Source organism: Phyllostomus hastatus, unplaced genomic scaffold (assembly GCF_019186645.2).
Source record: "Phyllostomus hastatus isolate PE091 unplaced genomic scaffold, TTU_PhHast_1.1 phas_contig_402, whole genome shotgun sequence".
Lineage (NCBI taxonomy): Eukaryota > Metazoa > Chordata > Mammalia > Chiroptera > Phyllostomidae > Phyllostomus > Phyllostomus hastatus.
Window position 1 is genome coordinate 2,427,028 of NW_025333873.1, and position 18,426 is coordinate 2,445,453.

At 49.3% G+C, this 18,426-nt stretch overlaps 1 protein-coding gene across 2 annotated transcripts in view; it reads right to left on the reverse strand.

The window, feature by feature from the left end:
- The window catches only part of BABAM2 (BRISC and BRCA1 A complex member 2), a 338,154-nt gene that overhangs the window by 14,449 nt on the left and 305,279 nt on the right, over positions 1–18,426 (reverse strand). For both annotated transcript variants that reach the window (XM_045844469.1, XM_045844467.1), the window contains one exon: positions 16,800–16,953. In XM_045844469.1, the coding sequence (XP_045700425.1) occupies positions 16,800–16,953 (154 nt within the window). The remainder of the gene's footprint in view (positions 1–16,799; positions 16,954–18,426) is intronic.

Sequence of the window (18,426 nt, forward strand, 5' to 3'; positions counted from 1 at the left end):
ACTTCATTCCCTCTTGGCCCCAACAGCCTTTTGGAACCAAGAAAGGGGACAGGAAGTAACATTGAGTTCTCAGCTACGACGGGTCCCAGCCTTTCTTCTGTCCCAACCCTCTAGCCTCTGAACTGCTTGGAACCACTGATAGATGCAGAATGTAAAGGGGTGGGTTAGGAATCTTTCAAAATTTGCCCACGTGGCCGGCCCAGATGCAACTTCAGTGTCAGCTGAGAGGTGGGAATCAGGTCTGACCACACAGCCGTCTCACCCACGGGGAGCTCTCGAAACCGCTCTGACGGCACACCCTGCAGGGGAGGGTGTCGTAGCCGTGTTGTCCCCGCACACACCTCGCAGCGTGTAGTCCCACGCCCCGGGGGGAGGTCAGTCCCACCACCGTGAGCTGGTCTATTCTGAACCCCGGAAAACACATTTCTTTGTGTTGCAGCATGTCACCTTTGAGATAGAACTGTGTGGAAAATCATGTGCGTCCCTTAGGCTGAGCCAGGTTTAGGTCAGAGGTTGGGAAAGAAAAGCCAGGACCTGAACTAGAGCAGGGCCTACGGCGCCTGCTGGGAGAAGCCCCAGCCTCAGGGCACCCATCTTCCCTCCTGCCTGGAGACTCTGAGCCAACGCCACGGCGCAGCACTGCCGACGGGGACCAGCCCAGGCTGCTGTGGCCTCAAATGCCAAGGCCACGCAGTCACCCTGCTGTTGGCCGACAGGGCTCCTGGGAGAGGGCCCGACAGACTTCTGGGACACCAGGTATCAGGAGTGGCCGCTGCACTTTGCAGTGCAGCTTCTGCCCCCACAGAGGGTTTGGCCCAGGAGCCAGTGGCGCTGAAACCTAGCCCCGCTCCACTCAGCGGTGTGCTCTCCCAGGGCCCTAAGCCCAGGGAGAGGCACAGGTTTTCCTTACACAAAGCTATTCGCTGAACTCTGCGCCAACCAAAGGGGGCACCTTCCACCAATTTGCACAAAAGTTCTCTATAGGCCACTGGGGACTCCGATAAGAGGACTGTTCGGGTCTGTGTCTGGTTTCCCTATGAGGCATCTGGAACGTGGGTCTGGGATGCATGTCACCGGGATCCTAATTTTATAAATTAAAAGATTAGAAAGACTCGTTCCTTCCTAGTCTCTGCATCTGCAAGGCATCTTTAGGACTCATTCTTGTTCTTCTCACCCGTCACCCACCTGCCCCGCCGCTCTGAGCTGTCCTGCCCTGTCCACTGCTCTGGCCTGGAGGCTGCAGCACACGCAGGCTCCCTTTCCTGTCACGGTCATCAAGCAGACAAATCAGTGCTCCCTTCCACGCAGATGCAGATGGGTGGCCCACCTCGAACCACGCTGCTGGATGAAGTCAGACCTACAGGGCTGCAGCGTCTTTTTTTCAAAATGGGCGGACACCATGGATACAGAGCCATCAGATCAATAAACAAACACAGACATACAGCAAAGCAAGCCCCCGCCCTCTGCGGATTTCCACGATCTGAGCGCAGGCTGGGAATGGAACTGCCGCAGAGGGGAGAGAGGCCCCCGTCTGGTTGGCTCCCTTAGTTACTTTGGGAGCGCTGGCTGCGAAACAACGGCCACAAGGCCAAAGTCATAGAAAGTTGGATTTGAAAACACTGCAGATTAGCTAGTCCAGAGACTAGCGACCTTTTCTGTAAAGGACCAGATCGTAGGTATTTTCAGAAGCTTAGTAGGCCACAGACGTGTCTCCACAGTGCTTTCCTTACAGTGATAGCAGCCACGCTTAATATGTAAGTGAATGGGGGTGGTTGCGTTCCAGGAAAACTTTATTTAGAAAAACAGGCAGCTGGCTATCTGTGTGTGCCCTTAGGCTACTGTTGGCCAGTTTTTTTTTTTTTTTATCTAGTCCAACCCTCTCTTTGCAGAGGAGGAGTGAAGTGATTCCTTCACAGCCCTAGGACACACCCAGGACCACCCAAGACCAAGGCCTGCAGGGCTGGGCGGGAGGAGCAGAGGTGCGGCCTCCTTGTGCAGAAGGCCAAGCTAGCCCCCGGGCTAACTGCAAGTGGGAAACCTCAGGCTAAAATCTAATGGGTCAGGGAAGTCAACCCTCAGAGACGTGACCGGCAGTTCCGTCCTCCTAAGTACATGCTGCTAGCGGTCGTTCATCAGTTCGACTCAGGCACAGCCTTCAAACGCGTCTGGGGAAGCTGGAGAAAAGGGGGAACGAGGACCCGGAAAGCCACTGGCACTTGCCTGTGAACAGTGTGAGGGAAAAACAGCACGTTCATTTTTTCCAGTCAGGAGCTGGTCCGACATCTAACAGTGCACGAGTGGTCAGAGAGGACAAACCCTCTCATCCAGGCCTGAGAACAGGTTGTTTCGGCTGTCAAGCATTTTCAAAACAAGTTTTCTTGGTCCCATGACAAGTTGTGGCAAGAACAAGAAAATAAAAAGAGTGGGAGATCCCATGATCGCCACTCCGGACCTCCACATGGGCTGGCCCTGCCTGCAGCGTCGGGCTTGCCTGCAGAGCGTGCAGATAAAGCCCATCTTAGGGCTAAAGCCGCCTCACCAGCAACGCCATTAATAAAGTGACTCCTCTAAGAACCCTCTGGCAGCTGGATAATCATTCAAGTCTGGGAGGAACAGGTCAAAGTCACTGTTAAGCCCAAGGGCGCTGCTCTGCTCAAACTACACCCTGCTTTATTTTAATTTTCACCTCATGGTCCACGGGCCAATTATTCCTCTGAAACGGAGGTTAAAAGCCGTCTGCTCTGAGGCGGATTTTTCAGCCTCAACCGCAGGCACTCGGTCAGGGTGGGGCAGAGATCAGCACCGAGGGGAGGGCGGGGGCCCAAGATCGCACCGGTCTCAGGGTCAGGAACTCCCCGCCTCCGGCAGCGGCCTCGCGCTTAGGGGCTCACCGGGCTCCAGCTGCCGGAGAGGCTGCGTGGGGCTGTACCAAAGGACACACAGGCGAGTGGAGAGCTGGAGACCCCTGTTCCAAGTAACCCGGAGAAAAGGCTCAGGGATCAGCCAAGCGAGCGCAGCAGGAACTCTCGGTGCGCTAGGTGATTGCTGGAGGACCCAGAGGGGCGGACCCGGACTTTAGTTCAGGCTCCAATTCTGAGTGGCTGTGTGGCCTCGGGCCCAGCACTCTCCTCCGCGGGGTCCTCTCTGGTTCACTTCCAGAGTGAGGCTGCCGGGCTGTCCGCCCACTGCTGGGAACCTCAGGCTCAGCAGGGCCGGGGCAGTCGGTCAGTCACCACCATGCCCGCTGCTGTGGTTGTCCCAGTGCCACTCACACCACAGGGGCAGTCAAAGTTCCTGGAAGCAACTCTGCTCTTATTCCATGACACAAGTCCTCAGACCACAGAGGCTTTCTCCGTTCTGCCAACTGTCTGAACGTTCCGCAGAAAGAGGGCCAGGGATGTGTGGAGACCGGGACCAGACACCCCAGCCCTCTGCCCTCATCCCCAAACACATGCAGTGGCACCAGCATTTGATGTCCCTCCCAGACAGTGACCTGGACACACCGCCAGAATCTGCGGTGCAGGGCCCTCCTCCCCGGAGAGAGAAGCCTAGGGCAGGGATGAGTCTTCCTCTGCAACTCGCTGGACGGAGACCCAACAAGTGATATCTTAGTATAACTATGTCCTAAACACGGCACGGGATACACTACACTAAATTATTTTTCATTTGTCTGAAATTCAAATGTAACTGGGCACCTTGCATCTTGAGTTTTTAACTGCTAAAGCTGGCAGCCCTAACCCTGGAGAACAAGAGTGGGTCCTCAGACCCCCGGGCATCGAGGCAGCCAGTAGGGGCCAAAGGGCCCGGGACAACCATTCCTTGACGGCGTTCCACAAGCGGGACCCTAGGACTCAGCTCTTCCTGCCTTTCTTACCACTTCCGAGGCCGGGGGACCTATTATGCTTTACCTATCTCCACCGAGAGAGATCATTGTATCAATACATAATCTTCTCATTTAAAAAAACTCATTGCCTACATTAAAAAAAAAAAAAGACAGAATGTCTCAGCATGGCAGTTAGTAACAACAGTTAGCATTACTTGAGAACCAACAATATGCCAGGCATTTCACAATCATTTTTGCATTTAACACTCACAGCACCCTGGAAGAGAGGACTGTTATCCTCCGGCGCGGATAAGCAAACCAGTGTCTGCAGAGGTAACAAAACACTGCAGAAAGCGCTAGCACCAGGGTCTGAATTCTGGTGGGGGTCGTCCCAGAGCACATACCCTCCACTCTGCAGCACTCAGCTCACCTGCCTCTCCTGCCCTCTCTCCTGCCCCGTCTGCTGCCCCCTCCCCAGTGCAGCCTGGCCCGGGAAGCGCCTGCTTGCGGCCGCAGGGCACTCGGCTCCGTCCGGCGGGAGTCTCCCCCTCCATCTCTGCCCATCAAATCCTACCCACCCTCCAACAGCAGCTCCCCGGATCTCCGGAAACGGACATCCTCTCCTTCCCTCGGGACCCCCACTGCGTCTCACCTGCACTCTACATGTATTGCTGCCTTAACACAGAGTGCTATTTCTACAGAATTTTCACCTCACCTCTAGTTCAGCAACGGTGGGGAGTAAACCCAACACGTCACTTAACATGGTGCCCAATACCTAATCTGAATTCAAAAACATTTGCTTCATGAAAGAATGAGTGAGTGGGAGAAGGGGTGGGGATCTGGGCAGAGCCTGATCAAAACGTCTGTCACCACAAATCCACACTGGGGCACACCAAACCCGAGTGTCAACAAGGCAGGGAGCCTCCGGACCCCAGTGCTGGACAGACAGCTGAGCTCGGCTGCCTGGCCAGTTTGGGGTAATTCGGGCCATCAATCTGAGGAAGACAGACAGGATGTTTTGACAGCAGAATGCCAGTCTAAAATTTAGAAAACTGATGTGTATTTTCAGTTTCTGTGCTAAGTTACTCTGTGACCTTGGACAAGTCACTTCACTCGGTGGGGGGTGCTCAGTTTCACAACCTGTAGAAGAGGTGTAATGCAGTACCTGTCTCCTAGGGTTGCTACAGGAGAACCATAGGAGGTAGAAGGTAGAATATATAAAACATTTACAACTACGCTGGTGCAGTGTGTACTCAGCACACTGTTATTGCCATCTACAAGGTGATCAGGCTTTGTGGGCGGGGCTCTTCAATGGGTGGATGAGTTTTAGCACCTAGAGGGCAGTACCTTGAGTTTGAGTGTGTGTGTGTGTGTGTGTGCGCGCGCGCACGTGCACACGCACGCATGTGTGTGCTGTGGCCTCCCTAGTGCTTTGAGCGTACTCCGTACACAGTGTCAGTCACTCTAAGATGTTTGCAGAATGAATCACTAGCAGTAACATAGCTGCAGAAACCATTGTTACACTTGATGCTTGCAATCATGGCTCTTCTCAAGTCTGCTCTCCTGACGGCCCTGGCAGCTCTCCCTGGCAACAGAGCCCTGACCACCCAGGGCGCGCAGGGGGCAAATCGCTCTTCTCCTCAGAGGTGGCTCTGGATTAATGACTACCGCGGGTCGCTCCAGCCTCACTTCTGCTTTCTTGGCTTCCATTTTCCATTAGGCATGACTAAGCGCCAGGGGTTCTGTCTGTCTGGGAAGATAGGAGTCACTGGAATTTTTCGTCCTCTTGTCAACGTGCAGCCTTCCTGCTGGCGCAGTGGCAGCTGTGAAGCAGTGTCTTCCCTTCGGCCTGCTCCATTACAACCTCCCCTTCTTCCTCTGCACACAGATTCTAGTGACAAGTTCGGCCGCAGGAATGTTTACCTCCCCTTGCAGGTGGGGACGCGGTGCCAGGTCTGCACACTCTCAGGAGAGCTATTTCTGTTCAAGAACTCCCTGGGCTTTCCCCATGGCCTTGGCAGCCCTCGGCCTCCGTGAGCCGCCGTGGGCAGGTGGCTGGGTGCGTGCGTGCGGAAATGCTAACCCCAGCCCTAGGCTCCCCTGTGCCGTTCCTGCGAGCGAGGGAGCAGGAAACAGATTTAACAAAGGAAGGCGGTCAGAGGTGGCCCGGGCTTGGCTCTGGACCAGGGACCGGGGGCAGAGGGTTCTAATCTTGGTACTGACTGCGTGGCCTTGAACAAGTTCTTCCAGGAAATGAAAATGATGAATTGAGTGTCAAGTGTATGCCAATCACTGTATTGAGGGTTTGGTACCAATATCTCATAATCTGCACCACAATGGTTAATGCTTACCACACTCAACCTTGGCTGTGCCGGATGATCTCTAATAGTCCTTTACGTTCCACGTCCTGAGACTGGCTCCCAGTGTCACCCTTACCTTCCCAGATGCATTCCTGCTTAGCCCCCCAACTTAGCTCTGCTATTGGCTGTGGATTTTGCAGATCACTGGAGTAGTGGTAACTGCCCCCAAATCTGCTTCTGCTTTTGCTCACCTCTGGAAAGTTTCTGTTTCAAAAGTCATGAATTTAGTGCATTTCTGCAGGTGGCCCCTGCACTGAACGATCTGACTGCAGACAGGAGAGAAGCCCATTTCTGCAGAAGCGAGGCCTCTGCTCGTCACTAACGATGTGCACAGAGTGGATGGTCCTGATTGTTCTCTGATGCGTCCTTTTTCCCCAAGAATTCATGCCTTACCGAGAAGCGATAGAAATAAACACTCGGCCCTCCTGCCTTGGCCGGACTCCACATCACACACGAGAGCCCCGGGCAGCCCCGGCGGCATCTGTCAGAGCCCAACACGCACATCTGAACAGCCAAGCCCGGTTCCCAAGAAGCTGTTTTAACTTGACATCTGAAAATGTATTACATCCAGAATTGTTTCACTGGGTGTGTGTTCAGGGCATATGTGTGCACGTTCCACAACTGAAGTGTTCTATAAATACCAGATACGGGCTGTACAGAAAAGTATCACGTACATGGTGTGCTTAATTCCATTTAGAAATGTTTTCAATTTGTGCCTGACCTCTGGCAAGGGAGATGGAATTTTCTCAAGATGAATACAAAAGGACGCTAAACCACCTCAAACACAATTCTCACTCGCAGTGCCAGAAACAAATTAAGACTCGGTGATCATCCGCTAATAGCCCAGCACTTTCAAACGAGGGTGCCGGGGGTACTGAAAGGTAGAGTGTCTTTCCCAAGGTCACACAGGACATCCAAAATGGTGCCCAGATGAGACCCGGGTCCCCCAGGTCCCCAGGTCCCCCAGGTCCCGGGCCACTATTCTTAGCACCTCCTTTACTTACTGCATTTGTCTTCTCCCAACAGTTCCAAGGCTACTCTGATCCCCTCAGTAAGTCTATGTTTCTACTTTGGTTTTTTATCGTTTCATACAAATCCCAAATCAACTCCTTTCCCCTTTCCTTTCTGACTCTCTAAGATGCCTATTTCTCCGAGAAAGAACGTGTATGACCATAACTCACAAACGAGGCAGTGGCTGCACTTGGTTATCACAAACATTCCCAACGGCCAGGAGGGATGGTCGCAACCCAAGCCTGGGCCCTCGGGAGCTCTCTCCCAGGCACCACTGCATTCATTTCCTCCACAGAGATGTGCCGACCTTCCAGTTATTCTTTCCACGTGCAGCTTCTTCTGGTCCAAGGCTGAGACCAGTCAGTAACCCCTAAGCCTGTTTTTCACCGAGAAAGCAGGAAGGACAGGGGTGGGGTGCCGTCCTTACTCCAGCCCTCGGAGGGGCCACAGGAGGGAACCGCAGGTGCCAGAGCAGAGACGGAGGGCCCGGGGAAGGTCTGCGGGTCCTTCCCAGGGGGGCGCAAAGGCTGAGCCGGGCTGCAAGCGCTCTGTGCCTGGCACAGCCCGAGAGGCCGGTGAGCAGCTCAGCCTGGGATGCGGGCTGTACTGGCAGTAATTGATGGCCATGCTTTTTAGTGGAGCTTATCACTTCACAGCAACAGATGTCAGGTTCTAATAAATAACATGTTCTCTCTGACCTACGCAGTTTGGAGAGGATGCCTGGACGCCAGGCAGATCTGGAGTCCTCCCCATCTCTGTGGCTCTCTCCTCTGAAAGGAAAAACAAACCAAATCCCTTGAAGATACTTTTTTAAAATGATTCTCTTTGTGAGTTCAAGGATCCCCAAATGCCATGTTATTTATCGACTTTATTTTTCTTTTCACGGCTTCCATATTTCTAACCCCCAGACAGACGGGTGGGCTCGCTCACGCGGGAGCCCAGGGTAGGCACGTGGGTGGGGGGCTTTGAGGACCCTGACCCGCCTCAGTCCCTCGGTGGGCTCACCCTCACCGGCCCCTTCCCTGTCCTCTCAGGGCAGGCACTCCTGCGCACCCAGCTCTGCTGGCGGGGCCTGGAAAACTCCCTCCTCCCTCCTGAGGGGAAGATGAAGTTGGGATTTTTGTAAAGGGAACCATTCCTAGGAGACTCGAGGCAAAACAAAAGAAAACCCATGAATCACAGCAGCAGACCCTGGGCTCGGAGTTTCTGTCCCTGGGGGCTGACCCTGACAGGCCCCTGCGGCAGAGCCTCCCAGGGGCCCAGACTCCCCATGCGCTGTCCCTGCAGCCGGTTAACCTTCCTGCCCGGCGGCTCAGCCGCGGCTGCTCCCCTTGCACGAGGGCTGTGGTCACAGCTGGCCACAGTCCTTAACTTCCCGGTCATCCCCCTACCTTTGGTGTCAGAAATACAGACAGAAAGGGAAGAGATGAGGGGCGGGGGGAGCGAGCTGGGGAGAGGGAGAGGTGTTGTTGCAAAGTCCCCACCAGGGTCCTCCCTGACACCGAGCAGGGTCTGGACACCAGGGCTCCAAAGCCGATTCAGCTGGGGCTCCCTCTGGCTGGCTTATCAAGCGCAGGGACTGCCTGACTTGTCCACTAAACTGCAGCACCAACAAAGCATAATTCAAGCTGCTTTAAGGAGCTACCAACACAGGAGTGAATAAGTGAGTGATTATCTTCTAGAGAAACAAACACAGACAGGCTCACATTATAACCACTCACACTTCATGAACGCCCGCTGCCCGCTGCCTGGCCCGGCCCCCGGGGCCACGCTGTGAAGTGCCCTCTTAGAACAGATTCCCACGCCACGCTCCCCGGCACCCTGGGGGTCCAGAGGGGCCTCGGAGGCCACAGTAAGGGGTAGGAACGGGGCACAAACCGAGGGGGGACATCTACCGCCTTCCCCTGCATCAGGCAGAGATCTATTTTTGTCTGTTTTATTTAGAGGACTGGATTGAAGCTTTTGGCAGCTAATGAAAAGTTGGAAGAAAACAGTATCTTTGAGAATACTAAGGTATCAACAATGAAAAATAATTTAAATAGTCCAGAATATACCTCTTAAAAACTATTGAAAGAGAGTTATTCTGCAAAAACAATTGGATGACAAACAATGCAAGTATTCGCGTGGGGAAGAACAACGCATGGGAAATCACGGACTGCTTCGGCGGCACTTGGACAGGCTTCTAAACAGGGGAATAACATCTTCCCGACCTTGAGGCAAGAAGGGAAACAACGTATGATTTTAGGAGGTTCATGATGAATTTCTCTCGTGTGTGGACTGAGAAGGTATTTTTCAAACATCCTTTAGTAATTTCATTTATATCATAAATTTAATGTGGGACACTGCAGTAGGTGGTTTCCCCAAATTAAATTAAATTACATTCTGTTCTAAGAACCTACTTAGGCCTTTAGGATCAACCTGTACTTTGTACAATGAAGTCCCTGGAAAACTCACTCCATGTATTTACAGAGTTATCAGACTGGAAGGAATTACAAACATCATTTGGTCCACTCTTCTGGGCACATCTAAAGCTACATACAAGAGGGCAAGTAGGTACCTAGCGGGTCCAGCTTGTTTAAAGTGAATGCTGAGTCTGTGTGAGTGGAGTAACTCAAGGACAGATTCCCCCCCACTTTTTCAGACCAGCTGTGCTGGCACCAGGTAGACACAACCGCGGGGAGCAGCGGCTGGGGATGGGACAGCCCAGAACTTAAGAGGCTCTGGCCAAGTCACTGAAGCTGGGGGACTGTTGACCGGGGTACATGTGAAGAGAGCGATGTTGACTCTGCTATCTTTAAAAAAAGTCTCTTTCCTTCTCCGGGCATGACGATGCTGAGACTTAACGTTGACTCGATGCTCGCCACCTGCCAGGTCCTGTGCTGGACATCCACCTACGTGGCACCACGGGGCAGGCGGAATTCTAAGGTGGCCCCCTGAGACTCAGTACCTTTGGTTTACACTCCCGTGTGATCCTCAGGACTGAGAAAATGATGGATTTCATTCCTGTCATTGGGCTGTGATACACGGAACAGATGTTTTTAAGGAAGGCAGATTAACTGGTAGGCCTGACCTTATCAAATGAGCCCTTTAAATCTGGGTCTAGAGGTCAGCGACAGGGAAGTCAGAGGTAGGCAACATGAGAAAGACCAGAGGCACCGCTACTGACTTGAGAACGGTGGGGACCACATGGCACGGAATGGCCCCCAGTTGACAGCCAGCAAGAAAAGAGGGACCTCAGTCCTACAATCACAAGAAACCGAACTCTGCCGACAACCTGAGTAAGCCAGGGAGAGGCGCTCGGACTCAGACCAGAGGGCAGCCCCAGGCAACACCTTGAGTTCGGGCATTTGGGACCTGAACACGGCACCCAGGCACGCTGTCCTGGACTCCTGATCCACGGAAACTGTGGGATAATAACTTGTGTTGTTTTAAGCTATTAGGTTTGTGGCCACGTGTTAACCAACAACAGAAGTCACCCCATTTAATACTCATAACAACCCTCTAAACTAGCCTCAACATTCTGTGGATGAGCAGACGGCCTCAGGGAAATTATGAATTTGTCCAAAGTCATACTTGCTGGCCACCGAGGGGCAGAGACAGGTTTCAGCCCAGCTCTGTCTTGAGTGGGGCCAGTGCTCTCAAACGCCACATGAATTCCCTCTCTCTGTTTACGTGACTCACGTGCCCGGACTCTGGGGAGGGAGGCTCGGCACGTGGGGAGGGGACGGGGACTCCATCTCTGCCTGGGTGTGACCGTGCAGAGAGGCCAGAGGCCCTGGGCTGAGCCCTGACTCCGCTGGAGCTTAGCTGTTCGCCCTTAGGTGAGTCATTTACCATATTTTGCAGTGTATAATGCACACTTTTTTGCCCAAACTTTTGAGGGAAAAATAAGGATGTGTACTATATGCATGGGTATCATGACTACATACCATGGGCATGATAATCCCGTATATAATGCACACAGAAACCGTGGGTGTGTGTTGTACACGGCAAATATGTGCATAACCACTGAACCTCAGTATCTTTACCTGCAGGGAGGAAGGCGAGGATTCCCGCACTGTGCCCCTCGCAGGGCTGCAGGGATGGCCCGGGGAAGTGCGGCAGGGTGCCTATACGTGGTGAAGTCCACAGGGAAGGCAGAGGGGCCAGGGGGTCACACACCCGGAGTGTTCTTTTCCGGAGGATGGGGAGTCTCAATGTCCTCCGTACACAGGCTGAATGTAGTCTCTTTGATAGTTTGCTCCAAGGACGACATTTGAAAATAGGTGGTGCTTTTCTACTTTTGAGGGAGAGGAAATGATTCTCTATGATCTCTATTTGGAAATTATCCAATAAAATGAAATTAAATGTAATTTTTCTTTTTTTTTCTGTAATTCTTTATAAGCTAAGAGAACACTAAAAGCCAAAGTAATAACAATGTATTGTGGGATTAATAAGATATGTGAAGTAAAATATACAAGAGTTCAAAGGACAGTAGTAGAAAGTATGAAGAGACTTATACTGTTTTTATACACTATACCTAAAGTATTATGTTAATTCATGCTATACATGACATGTTAAGGAAATATTATCGTGTATTATTAACTAAAATAGAATACAAAAAGCTATAGCTCAAAAGCCAATAGAAGAGAGAATGGCATACTAAAAAATATTCAAATAAATCAAAGGGAAGATTTGGAAGGGAAGAACGAAGGAATAAATAATAAATAAACAAATAAATAAATGAAATGAGACAAATAGCAAGATATTAGACAAACTCAATCATCTTATTAATGATATGAAATGTAAATGAACCAAATACTCCAATTAACAGACAGGGACTATGAGTCTAGTTCACAAAACAATTTTAAAAGGTTTCTTTGACATATAAAGATACACAGAGGACAAAAGAAGATACACCATGCAAAAAATAAGCCTAAGAAAGCAAATGTGACTGTATTACATCAGACAAAGACTTCGAGCCAAGAAATGTTACCAGAAATAGTTGTTTCATAATGAGAGAAAGGTCAGTTTATCAAGAAGATGCAACAACTCTAAATATGTATGTACCTTAATAGCAAAAATTAAAAATACAGAAAGCAAAAATGGACAGAACTAAAAGGAGAAATAGACAAATCCAAAATCAGGTAGAAATTTTAATACCTCCATTCAGAAGGTGATATAATAATAAACACAAAAAATTGTAGTAATGATACAGAAGATCTGAATAACACTAATAAGTAATTTGGCTACACACACACACACACACACACACTATTATATCTCAAAACTACAGGACACACATTCAAGTTCACGTGGATTAATTACCAAGGTCTGTTGAGCCATAAAACAAATCTCAACAGATTTCAATGGATTAAAATCTTACAGATTATGATCTTTGACCAAAACAGAATTCAACCAGAAATCAGTAACAATGAGATACCTAGAAAACCCCTCAAACACTTGAAATTCAAGCAGCACAATTATAAATAACCCAGGAATCAAAAGAAACCACAAGGGAAATTAGAAAGTATTTCTAAATATTTCTAACAGAATGATAATGAAAAACAACATCAAAATTTGTGGGATGTAGCTAAAGCAAACCTCAGAAAGTTTAGAAGCATAAAGGCTTATATTAAAAAAGAAGAAAGGATTAAAACCAATGACCTAAGCTCCCATTCTTAGAAGGCTGAAAAATAACAAATTAAACTGAAAAAAAGTAGAAGAAAATAGTGAAGATAAAAGCATAAATTAATAAAGTAGAAAAGAAACCATGGATAAAATTAGCAAGGTCAAACTTGTTTCTTTGAAAAGATTAGTAAAATTGATAACCCCCCAGCTAGACTGTTTAAAAAGAAAGGGAGAAAAATATACAAATTTTCAGTATAAGGAAGGACAGTGGTTATATCACTACAGCTCCTATAGGTAGTAAAAGAAAAATGAGAAAATATTATAAAAATTATGCAAAAACTTAGACATGATGGATAAATTCCTTAAAAACAAATAAATGCACAATGTACTAGAATTGGCACAAGAAGAAATTTTAAAAATCTGAGTCTCTCCGTATTTAATAAATACATCAATTTTTTTTTGCCACAAACAAAACTCAAACCCTTAGAAAAAAACAGAGCCTAACCTACATAAACTCTTTCAGAGAGTGGGGGAGGAAGGAAAACCTGCCAGTTCATTTTATGAAACCAGCACTGTGCTGTTTTCCAAATCCAACAAGGACAACTCAAAGAAAAGAAATTTCAGACCAATATCATCAATGAGCATAGACATACACACCTTAACACAATTTTAGCAAATCAAATACAATAACATAAGAAAGGATAAAATATCATGACTGAGAGAGGTTTGTTTATTCCTGGAATGCAAGGTTGGTCTAACTTTCAAAAACGAATCAAAGCAATTCTCCAGTTTAATAGCACGAAGCAAACCCAGAAGATGCATGCCAGTATGTGCAGAAAAAGCATTCTACAGAATTCAGCACCCATTCACGATAAACACTCTGGCAAAGCAGGAACATGGGGGAATTTCTTCAACGCGGAGAAAGACGTCTATGCACAGCCTACTGCTAACACAACTTGAATGTGTAAACGTAAGGCCAGGTGTCTGCTCTCACATTCGTGCACAACATCCTACTGGAGGTCCCCGTCTGTGCAAGGAGGAAAAAGAAATTTAAAAAAGGGAAGGAGTATAAAGATGAGGAAGAAAGAAGTGAAGCTGTTAGCAGATGACATGACTGTGTGTTAAAAAAGGCTAGGAGGGAAAATGGCTGCCGGCAAGTCAGCGGGGATGGGAAAACCTTACGGAGGCACACGGAGTGAGGAGTGGATGTGAAAGGACAGAAAAAAGGCCGGGGGCAGTGAGCAAAGGCACGGTGGGACAGAGCAGCAGCTAAGCCCAAGGGTCTTTCACAGGTCCACTCACAGACCGACCCTTCCTAGCAAGCCCGTCCAACAGGGAGGAGTACAGACCTGTTTTACAGGATGAAGTTCAAGAGGTGAACAGCCTTGCTCAAGGCCACAGAGCCTCCAGGGTTAGACCTGACGATAGGAACTGGGGCATGCAGGACCCTGGAGCCTGTGCTCACCAGGGGGAGGGCGCTGCACTTGTGCGAACAGAATTTGCTAGGCCACCCTGAGCGAGAAGCGCACATCCCAGGAAAAGCCCTTGTCAGTGCCAGCAAGTGTCCTTTCTGAGTTCACGTGTGCAGAAGTTTGCTCGACAGGAGGGAATACACAGCCGTCTCCACTCAAAGGGCTCTACCGCTGTTCACAGACCATGAGACTGTTTACGCCACGGGCAGAACTCTGGAAATGAATCAGAGCCTTTCATGCACCGTGTACACACAATACCTTCGCACAAAGAAGACGGGTGTGGGAGGAGTGCTGCAGCGCACCTTTCTTTCTGTCCTTTCTCTCTGGCTTTCCGCACCAAGCTCCCATCGGTACTGCAGGACAGCGCCCTGGCTGTGCTTCCGCACCGCCCAGCCTTCCAACAGAACCCAGGGAAGCCACTCAGTCCCACTTAAGAAGAAAGCTTTTACACTGTTTCTTCTCCCTAGCACGAAGCTGCTGGCTTTTTCTCTTATTCCATTTAAAATGGATCCTTCTCACTACAGTGGAAGGCGGATTTTTTTCAATGTTACTTCAGATGTTTTCTTTAGACTGGTGTTAACATAAAGCAAATGTCTCTTTAACTCTGAACCGATCTGTTAAGATAAACAAGCTTCACTTACAATATTCTCATACTGAAAGCACAGGCTTGCGGTCTGCAACTCCTTAAAGACTCAATTCATACATGCTGAAATGTCTACCTAGTACGCGCGCACACACACACACACACACCCCAAGACAGTTTTGCCATGGAAACCACAGAGACACATCTGGTTCAGACTCCACAGCACACACCACAAATAACAGCCCGTTTTCTAGAGGCAGATCCTACGCATACACAGGGAAAGCCCAGAGAATTAAACGACGGCAATACCTCCAACATAAAACTTATTGTATAATCCCCCTTTTCAAGTTTGTTTCAAGGTATGCAAGTCTTCGTCATTGTTATGAATTACATCTGTATATGCTTGTCTTTTCCTTAAACAGACTCTCAGACTGGGTGTCATGGCTAAAAATGGCAACCAGGGAAAAGGGCACGCGGAAGGGGCAGTCACAGCAGCTCTGGGCTGCACAGGTGAATCTGGGGAGGCCTGGGTTTCCGGAGGACGCCGCTCTGCTGTTACTTGGAAGAGTGCCGACGCTGCTGTAAGGGAAGGTCTCGTGCCTTGGAGAGACAGGAGATGCCAACAGGTACGCCGAGAGGGAGGGAGGTCTCAGGAAGGGGGAGGCCTGAGCAAGACGTCCTACTGATCAAGAGCACTCCAGGGCTGGAAGGCCAGGTTTTGTTAGGAGGTACTTTAAAACAGCTGGCAGTCTGACATGAAGGAGGCTTTGATCTCTCCTGCTGAGCTACAGACTCCATGAAGACACAGACAATCTGTGATTTCCTTGTCATTGCACCCCCGGCACGGGGCACCCTGCCTGCAATGTGGTAGATGCCCAATAAACACTGGATGAGCGAATGAAGAGGATGCTTAATAGATAATTCTTCTTCTGTGTGATTCTTCGGATCTGGCCATCCTTCAGTTGAGGTCACAGGTGTGAGCATGAGGCTGTTCAGAGTGACAAAGTAGTAACCACCTGCCACTCAAACTATGATTTATCTTTAGGAACTATGACTTTGATCCCCTGTTGCTTCAGTGGAGGAGGCCATGGTTCACATACTGAAGTCTTACCTATACCTATACTCACCTACACAGCATGCTCCTACACTTCCCCATTCCATCTGACTGGTGGACGCTTTCCGCAGAGAGGTCTGTGTTGGGTAGTTGTAGCTGTGAACTCCACACTCAGCTAACTTCGACTTCTGTTAAATTCCCAACCCACTTCCACAGGAAATCCACAGGGATTTCAATAGTTCTAGGCTATCTGTGTAGCCACTTATTTAATCAAGGCAAATGCGGGCCCTGCCTTAGGCAATGGCTGCGGAGATGCAGTGAGGGATGTATACTTCACCCTGTTCCTTCAAAGACATTACAGTCCCACACGAAAGAGTAGGCACTAGATCCATGCATGGACGACTACGCAAAAAACCTGCTGTCAGCTGAAATTTCTGATTTTTTAAAAAAAATATGAAAGCAGCTGCCCACACTTCCATGGACACCCTTTATCCACACCTCAAATTCCTACCTAGTACTTTTCTAAAGAGACCAGTAGATTTCTGCTAGATCCCGTGACCCATTAAAAACGACAACAGTAACGACACCGTCCACCTGATGAGGCTGGAGGAGGGGTCGGCAAGCTTTTGCTGCAAAGGGCCAAACAGCAAATATTTTTGCCTTTGCAGGCCACACGCTGTCTGCTGCGAGGACCCGCTCTGCCACTGCAACATGAGAGCAGCCATGGAAAACAGGCGAAGACGTGGGCGTGGCTGTGTTTCAATAAACCTTTATTTACAAACAGAGGCACAGGGCAGGCTTCACCCCACGGGCAAGAGCTTGCCAACCCCTGAACTAGATGAACAACATATTCTTCCCTGCAGGAAATGACAACGGATTCACTTACTTTGCTCTTTTGGCCATTTCATTTCCATCCCATCTGGGGCTGTATGGGTAATTTTTCTGGGCCTGGGAATAAAGCTGTCCGCTACTGGTGAAGTGATAGACGGACTGAAATGTGAGAGTCGGCTGGTCTCGAGGGAAAAACAGGGGCAGGTCAACTGCAAACACAGAGAAAAGGAAAAAGAAAGTCAGGGTTTAAGTGCATCTTCATACAGTTTTTTTGGCTAAATCTAAATGCTGGCTACAAGACTCTATTTAAGTCACAAATATCGGTTGAGGCTTAGGTAAAAGGTGCGGAGAGAGGGACCAAGAAATACAAGGTGCCTTCCCTGACTTCAAGGAGTTTACAAGGTAGGCAGAGGCAAACCACACGTACATGAAAATGTGACCACTCTGAGGCACGGCGCGGAGGTGCTGAAGGAATGCCACCCGAACCTCTCCTGTGGCACTTCCCTTGCCCGGCGGTCTAGGCAGAGTTAGCTGTGTGCCTGTTTGAAGTCTCTATTGGACCAGAAACTCTTCAAAGGCCGAGCAGTGTCTCCCTCACCTGTAATCTGATGGAGGAAGAGTGGCGGACACTGTCCTCAATGGTGAATTCAGAAAGGGGCTCGCCAAGAGGACAGCTGAAACATCTGTCCTTATTACTGGATACGGCTGATCATCTTTCCATATTACTGGATACGGCAACTGGACCCCCAGAGAAAGTAAAGTTATCACTTTACTTCTAGCCCGGCAGTGAATTTTCATACTCAGCAGTTTCAGGTTCTGCCGTATGTGTGCCCGCGTAAGATCTCCTCCTGACCCGCGGGAGCCCGGATGGAACGCAGCCCATGGGAGCACAGGTACCGGCCTGCCGCGAGGACAGACGGCCTCTGACCTCTGTTGTTAACAGGAAGGATGTGCTTTAGCTGTTCACCGGGGGTTCTGTAACTCCATTTTTTAAGAAGAAAACGACACTGGTTTTACTTGAGGTGAGCCATCAATAAAAACAGATTGTTTCAACAGTACAGCCCTCAAGGTATAAAATGTATATTTGTGGGAAGGCTACCCACTTCCAGAACAGAGAGCAGGCACATTAACTTACCAAAAATAATATGAAGAAAAACACTTGTAGAATTTTCTAGCTTTACAGGGTATTTCTACATACTTTATCTGATTTGACAGTTATAACTCTGGGAAGAAGACACTGTTTTTACTGTCTGTGTTTAACAGAGGAACACACTTGAGACTCCAAGAGGTTTATGCACTTGCTCTCGCCACTGTTAGGCAGAGGCAGGACTCGGATCTAGTCTCGTGATCTAAACCCTAAGCTCATTCCGCGAGGCCACGTTGACTTGACTGGTACGACCTGCTTGCCACACACTCACTCCGTCACAAGTACAACTCAGTGAGTTCCAGGGTTTACCGGGAAGGATGGACAAGGCTTATCTTTTTGGCGACACGAGGCAAATATATGGGGAAAAAAAAGAAAGAAACCCCAAATACTAGATTGTTATGCCAGTTTGGGGTGACATTTGACGTGGACTAGGTTCTCTCAGGACCCACCACGATTTCTTGAAGAAAAAGTCAGGTTTGCAGCAAACCTGGAAAAAAAGAAAAAGAAAAAGAAAAGAAAACCCAAACAAATCAAG